We start from the raw sequence: 7,816 nt of genomic DNA on the forward strand, positions 1-7,816 counted from the left end.
GTGAGCAGAGCTTGTGACGCTTCGGCTGTTGGCGAGCCTAGGTCAAAGACCTTTAACATCTCCTCCTCAAAGGCACTGAAGGAGGCACAGGCTGGGGTTTGCCGGTCGAATTCCTACGTTCCCCACAACCGAGCTCGACCGGTGAGATGTGTGATGACATACCCCACCTTGGCTCCCTCTGTTGAGAAAGTCCTGGGCTGTAGTGCAAACTGGATTCGGCAGCTGCTCAAGAATGGTCTTACTTGCTTCTGGTTGCCATCAAAACGTTCCGGGTTCCCAATCTTTGGTTCAGGAGCGTGGGGATCTGGTGGCAGCACTGCCGGGCCTGCAGCATTGGGACCTCCAGCGGAGGGATGAAGGAGTGTCGGTGGTACAGGAACAGAAGGACCAGGGGGGGGTGCAGGTGGAGTAGCCGGGTTTGAGAGTAGTTGCAGGGCTTGGGCTAGCTGTTGTTGCTGCAGTTGGAACTGTTGTTGCTGCTGGTTGAATAGCTGGAGAAGGGAAGCGATGTCGCCAGCCATCCGATTTATGTCTCCCTCAGAGCGTTCCAGTCGCTGTAGGGCAGTCATCTCTGGCTCTTCTTCCATCGTGGTCAGGGAGTACGCTGGGTCCATGATGGTCAGATCGTTCTGTCACGGACAGAAGAGGACCCAAGAGCGCAAGTTCAAATTCAGAGTTCTTTATTGAAGGTTTCAGGCGGGAAGAGGAGTGCCAGGGGTGTCAGGGGTTCCAAGGGTGCTACAGGGTCCTGTGGGTACCTGTGCTCCGGGGGTCACCAAATGTCCGGGGGTGTCCAGTCCAAGTGCTTAGTGTGTGTGTTCCCCAGTGATGGAGCGGCGTATCGGGCTGAGGGTGGTGAAGCGTCTGGGCACGCTCATCTGGTGGTCGGAGACCTGGGGGAACACACACACAACAGCAATATGAATGGCAGGCAGAAGTACAGATCAGGGCTGGGCAAATATCGTGGTGAGAGACAGAAGGCAGAATCGAGTTACCGGAGGGGCTGAAGATCGGAGAGTAGTCGAGGTCCAGAAGGCAGGTCGGGATAGACGGGGCAGTAGAACAAGGAGGCAGTCAAGAAAGGATCGGTATCACAAACAGGAGTCAGAGCGCAGACAGGCAGGTTACTGGTCCGGGTTTGAAGACGATCTGACAGGGCTTGGCTGAAAAACAGGGCTTGATATACTGGGAGAGGTTAGTGGGGAAATGCAGTTCAGCTGGCAGAGTAATTAGAACAGAGTGAGGCGGAGCCAGGTGGAGCTCGTTAGGCAGAGTAGGGAGAGAGTGAGCAGAGTGGCAGAGAATTGAATGCAATTAATGTTGCTACCAGGGAGAGAGAGTGCTCATGACACATTGATAAAGATTTATGAATTGATCTGGAGTACCTAGGTGGTTGCTTGGGGCAGAGGGGCCGTGAGAGAATTTTACTGTCTTGATTGATGGATGGATATTTGGAAAGAAGGCTGCCAGACAGGTTTTTCGCTCTCACACTCCATAAAGATTTGTTCATATTTCATAGTAATGTATTCACACTCCATAAAGATTTGTTCATATTTCATAGTAATGTATTCACACTTCATAAAGATTTGTTCATATTTCATAGTAATGTATTTATACTTCATATAGATTTGTTCATATTTCATAGAAAGGTATTTACACTCCAGAGAAAATGTGTTTTTGGTTTATGGTTAAAGATACTCAATAAGATCAATTGTTTCTTGTCATAATCCTATTCTTTTTGTTTTCGAGACTTTTAGTTAGTCTCGAAGGGGGGAATGTAGTGTATTAAGATTATGACTTTGCTAATGGTTTCAAGTGGAACCTGAGAGGATGTTTATTTAGTGTCAGAGGGAATTGTTTTAGTGTGACACCCCGGATGGGAGAGAGAAGTCACACTACACTGTGCCACACAATGATGTTCTACACAAACATGTTGTAAAAGATTAGAGCCTGTTGGCATGGTGTCTTTAGGAAGTTAGTGATTGACTTCATAATTCTCACTCCTTCTTGTGGGCGGCCATGTTAGGCTTGGGCAGCCATTTTACTGTAAATCATTATATTGGACTCTGCAAATCCAACAGCAGCCAATGATTTGCATAATGCTTGCTTACATAATGCAATATTCATCTCATGTTCATGTAAATTATATTCTATGATGAATATATTTTTATGGAATACATTGCAGTGTATCTTTGATAAACCAGGCTCTGTTGTAGCCGGCCGCGACCGGGAGACCCATGGGGCGGCGCACAATTGGCCCAGCGTCGTCCAGGGTAGGGGAGGGAATGGCCGGCAGGGATGTAGCTCAGTTGGTAGAGCATGGCGTTTGCAACGCCAGGGTTGTGGGTTCAATTCCCATGGGGGGCCAGTATGAAAAAATATATATATATACTGTATGCACTCACTAACTGTAAGTCGCTCTGGATAAGAGCGTCTGCTAAATGACTAAAATGTAAATGTAATAAACCTACCTTTTTGTAATACAGTATCAATTTCCTTTGTTTTTACTATTAATTAGTGTGTGTTGGGTTTGCACAGAAAGGCACTTAGCCCTAGAAATTGAAGTTTAAAAATAGTGTAATAGTTAAAAATAGTGATGGTATAAAAATGTAATAGTAAAAAAATAAAAGAATGAAGTTCATTTAATATTTGTTCATGTTTGATCAAGAAAAAACACAAACCACGAAAGCAATATTTTTACAGCATCAAACCAATGTCCATGAAAATTATCAGCCATCGTTTACTGTTCATACAATACCTGATGGATTCAACAATAACAAGTAGTCAAGCAGAATTTTCAGTGGCCCTTTATTTTACAGTGCCTTGAAATAATTATGACATTAATATGAACTATTTGTGCTTAGTCATTCGTCTGATGAGGAATGGTAGCTGTGTTATGCCAACTATGAAGGATAGGTGTTTATATAGCTAGCTTATGCTGTCTGACAGGCAGGAATAAACCTAAACCCTAATTCAGGTAAATATTCAATGGACTCTCAAATGTGCAATACCCTAGCATATCTTTATGGTCATCACTGAGGGTAACAAGTCAAACCTATGTTCATGCTGTTAGTAGTAATGCTAAAATACATTTCTGAACATCCTATCCTGTAAATTGTGAGAGGAGATATGAGTTCATGTCTGGTGTTCTCTGGCTTGACTGAAGAGCTTGGCTGCCCTGAAGTGTTCCAGTTAAAATGTCTTTAGGTCCTTTTCCAGGCTGATAGGGAAGACAAGGTCAACTTTCACTCTCTTGTTCTCTATCAGTCAGGGTTGGGGTCAATTCCATTTCCATTCCAGTCAATTCGGGAATTACACTGAAATCCATGTCTATTCAATGCCTTTAAATTAGAAGAACTACTCAAATGGAATTTGGTTGACTTTCTGAATTGACAGGAATGTATGATGCATGCAACATCTGAGCAGGGGAACAACACAAACAACGGACCAATCGGAAGACCGCTAGAAGGTCAGGAACACCATTCAACATCTGAGCAGGGGAAATCAACCTAATTCTGCATTCACGACCAAGTGGGAAGGTGGTAATGAATTACCAGTTGTGATGTCGTGAAAACCAGTTGGATACATTCAGGTGCTTTGAACTCGTTGAGAAACACCAAAAATGTGTCTTTGCATTAGATCTCCCTGAATTACACATTCTTAATGTAGGCTACAATAACAGTAGAATATATATATATTTATTAACTTTATTTGAACAGGGACAATGTACGACAAAACATACGTCTCAGAAGTGAGAAGAGATACGGTGCAACAGATTTAGCTAACATCTAATTTGCATTTGCAGTCTTCCTGTCAACGTCTCTTGTGGTAACCACAATACTTTCCATCTCTCATATCTCATGACTTGTCTTTACATTAAGACGACCATATATATGTCTTTCTCCAAGTGTTCAGTGTAGATAGTCCAGTGATGATATGAGTTAATGTGTGGTGTTCTCTGGCTTGGCTGAAGAGCTTGGCTGCCCTGAAGTGTTCCAATTAAAATGTCTTTAGGCCCTTTTCCAGGCTGATAGGGAAGGCAAGGTCAACTTTCCCTCTCTTATTCTCTATCAGTCAGGGTTGGGGTCAATTCCATTTCCATTCAGGTCAATTCAGGAATTACACTGAAATCCATGTCTATTCAATGCCTTTCAATTAGGATAATTACTAAATTGGAATTTGGTTGACTTTCTGAAATGACTGGGATTGATGATGCATGCAACATCTGAGCAGGGGAAATCAACCTAATTCTGCTTTCGTAGCCAAGTGGGAAGGTGGTAATGAATTACCAGTTTTGATGTCGTGAATACCAGCTGGATACATTCACGTGCTTTGAACCCATTGAGAAACGCTGATTGGCTAATAGCCAACAAGCTGCATCGACTGTAAACTAAAAGTACAGCTATCAATCTTATAAACAAATTATAGTGTTAAAAAACTATATAATTAGATTTATTTTTATAAATAATATTTTGTTCTTGCATTTAACTGCCAAATGTTAAAGTACAAATTATGTTATTGATGTCATTGTCTTAGTAGGTGAGGTCAGAGGTCAGCTACTGCCCAGTCGATAAAGTGGCACAGAACCTTAATTGAGCCATGCATCGTCTGAGAAGGGGATCAACTTCCTGCCCCTGTCACCATTAGACGCCCACAATTGCTCCCTGCCCTCCAGACACATTTGTGTTGACTCAAAAGTGTCCATAATGCATCAAGTTTCTACATTGATATAACATGAGGGAATACATTGACTGTGGTGCATAGTGGATAATGAAGCTTTCTTTCAGTCATGAGAACCATGGTTCTGTGAGGTCCTAAGAATAACACAATACAGAATTATCACATGGATGAAGTCATTAATTAGATTATGTCCCTTAGGGAAATTTGCTTGACAAATGCTTGATGGCTGAAATGTGTCCTTTGTGAATGTTAATAATACATCTAAGTAATACTTTATTTGTGAGTTCCTCCCATCTTTTTCAGGAGTCGGTTACTCCTGATAAAATGTAACTCAATACAACAACCTTTTCCAGTGATCACTAAAACATAATAACAAAAACAGCTAAATATTTGTTAATCAAACCCCCAAGTGTCATTCTTAATGTAGGCTACAAAAAAAGTAGAATATATGTATTTGTATTTATTCTGTTTATTTGAACAGGGACAATGACCTACAAAACATACGTCTCAGAAATGCGAAGTGATACGTTGCAACAGATTTAGCGAACATCTCATTTGCATCTGCAGTCTTCCTGTCAACATGGCTTGTGGTAACCACAATACTTTCCATCTCTCATATGTCATGACTTGTCTTTACATTAAGATGACCATATATATATATAGATGTCTTTCTCCAAGTGTTCAGTGTAGATAGTTCAGTGATGATATGAGTTCATGTGTGGTGTTCTCTGGCTTGACTGAAGAGCTTGGCTGCCCTGAAGTGTTCCAGTTAAAAAGTATTTAGGTCCTTTTCCAGGTTGATAGGAAAGACAAGGTCAACTTTCACTCTCTTATTCTATATCAGTTCTCAATGTTAAGATGGTGTTCCAAATGTTTGGTATACTGGGTATATATAGAGGAAGCTTTCAGCATGAAATAATAAAGTCAAACAACTTGTAGAACATACAGCACTGTTAGCTGTGGACTCTCATTGAGTACTGCATGTATTTATTGCAGCTCCCACTCCAGCTCCCAATGCTGCCCCAACTGCTGACCCAACTGGGCCTCCAATTCCTCCCACAACCGCTCCGATTCTGGCACATTTCTTTAATCTTTCAGCTCTCTCTCTCGCTTCTCTTTCCTGTTTTCTCCTCAGCTTCTCTTCTTCTTCCCTTAAACGCTCTCCTTCAAACTTCGTCTTCAGTTCTTCCATCTCTCTGAGTCTCTTCTCTCTGTTCTCTTTCAGGATCCTCTCGTTCTCCTCTTCAATTGCTCTCTCAACCTCCTGGAACATCTTAGAGGTGTAATGGCTTCCTCCATTCACCTTCACCATCTTGTTTATCTTATCAAGAAGCTCATTGACCTGAGAGGGATTCTGATCTTTGTTATTGAAGACATGATATCCCCCATTACATTTGGCAATTAAACTTTCCAGTTTGGGATTTCCATGCAGGAAGTCTTCAATTGTTACATCAACAAGATCGTCTCCATGTGTGAAGAGAACCATGGAGTATTTTGATGCTTCAACACCAAATAGATTCTGAATCATCTCCACAGTTTCCTGCTCCTCTTTAGTGAATCTTCCCAGCTTGATCACAACCAGGAACACATGGGGACCGGGAGCAGAGAAAGAGATGCACTGTGAGATCTCTTTCAGTGCCTCCTCCTGCGTTAACTCGGTGTCAAACAAGCCTGGTGTGTCGATAACAGCTACACTTTGACCCCCCACCTTTCCGCTTTTCTTATCACATGTTGATGTCACAGAATTAGACGACATTACTGAATCAAAAGCCTTTCTCCCCAGGATGGTGTTTCCTGCTGCACTCTTCCCAACTCCAGTCTTCCCCACCAGAACAATCCGGACCTCCTCATTGTGTTCTGTTGGATAAGAAGGAGATGTTGTTACTGTAGAAAGAAGTCTGATGCTGATGTTCTGTCTGTTTAGTCATCTTACAGAACAGCTACTGAACATGTTCAGTCTTTAGCTTCTTAGACATTGATGGTCTATAGAATATTAACTTTAAGCAAATTAACAATTACATAAATAAAATAAAATAAAATAAATATATAAGTTCAGCTACAAGTAATCCTACATTCATTTCATTAAGATGTATTAATAATTTAATAAAACCTCATTATTTTGTGCATACCCATAAAAAAAAAAGATTTACAACAATGTAAATCAGTTTCCATCTCTGTCCTGTGGCCTACATACAGTGAAGTGAAGACTAAGTACTCACCAGTCATATTTGGGTTTTGGAATGCTGTCAATCTCTTCCCAAGTCTAGTGTTGCCAACCAGAGCAATCCAGGTCTCTGTTGGATAAAACATGAAATGTTGTTACTGTAGAGAGAAGTCTGATGTTGATCTGTAGAGAGAAGTGTGATGTTGAGCTGAAGAGAGAAGTGTGATGTTGAGCTGAAGAGAGAAGTGTGATGTTGATCTGTAGAGAGAAGTGTGATCTTACAGAACAGCTACTAAAGCTACATTTACTGACTCTCATTGCTTCTTAAACTTACATTTTTGGTATATAAAATACAAACTTTAAACAAATTAACAATCAAATTATCTACAGTTAACAGCCAACAATAAAGGACAAAATTGACGGAGCTGTCATTGTCCATTCCCTGCCTACCCATCAAGTTTCCACATTTGGCGAATGTGGCAGCAGTGTCTTACTGCCTTTGGTAGAGCACCAGTTTAACAGCTGCTATAGAATCAATATTGTGTTGGACACATACAAAGAATGTCTAAAAGATTCAACAAGAGACAAGCGAGGAAAATGCGTCCGAAAGAAAGTTGGAGAGACAATCAATTTTCCATGTATGTTTTCGGACTTTCTCCGAAATCCTAATAACAGGAGTTTTTCAAAATCTCGACACAGAAGTTGTGTGCCAATCAGTGGCGGCTCCTGAAAAAATTCTCAGGGGGGGCAATTTTTCTGATGATTTAGGTGACCTACACACATTTTAAAAAATATATGTCCAGCAACAACATGAAGACAGGGGCAGCATATAAGTCAATACCAGAAGCATTTATTGACTGATCTCAAAAGTGTTGGCTTACCAGGGTTGGTGGAGCCCTCAGTTTCATCTTTGCCTCGCAAAGCTAACTCAAACACTCCGCAAAACTTCACACACTGGATTAGCCGGCTGAG

The 7,816-nt window shown here is 41.4% G+C and overlaps 1 protein-coding gene across 1 annotated transcript; it reads right to left on the reverse strand.

Moving 5' to 3' along the window:
• Positions 1–4,787: 4,787 nt before the first annotated feature.
• Positions 4,788–6,965, reverse strand: LOC311110205 (GTPase IMAP family member 9-like; the record flags this gene model as incomplete). The annotated part of the gene is made up of 3 exons (XM_084188749.1): positions 6,900–6,965; positions 5,792–6,537; positions 4,788–4,814 (listed from the first exon to the last, which is right to left on the reverse strand). The coding sequence occupies exons 1-3, from the start codon at positions 6,904–6,906 to the stop codon at positions 4,788–4,790; spliced, it is 780 nt and encodes a 259-aa protein (XP_084044875.1). The 5' UTR covers positions 6,907–6,965.
• Between the last annotated feature and the right edge of the window lie 851 nt (positions 6,966–7,816).

The sequence above is a fragment of the Coregonus lavaretus genome, assembly GCF_964263955.1.
Source record: "Coregonus lavaretus genome assembly, contig: SUPER_35_unloc_2, whole genome shotgun sequence".
Taxonomy (NCBI): Eukaryota; Metazoa; Chordata; class Actinopteri; order Salmoniformes; family Salmonidae; genus Coregonus; species Coregonus lavaretus.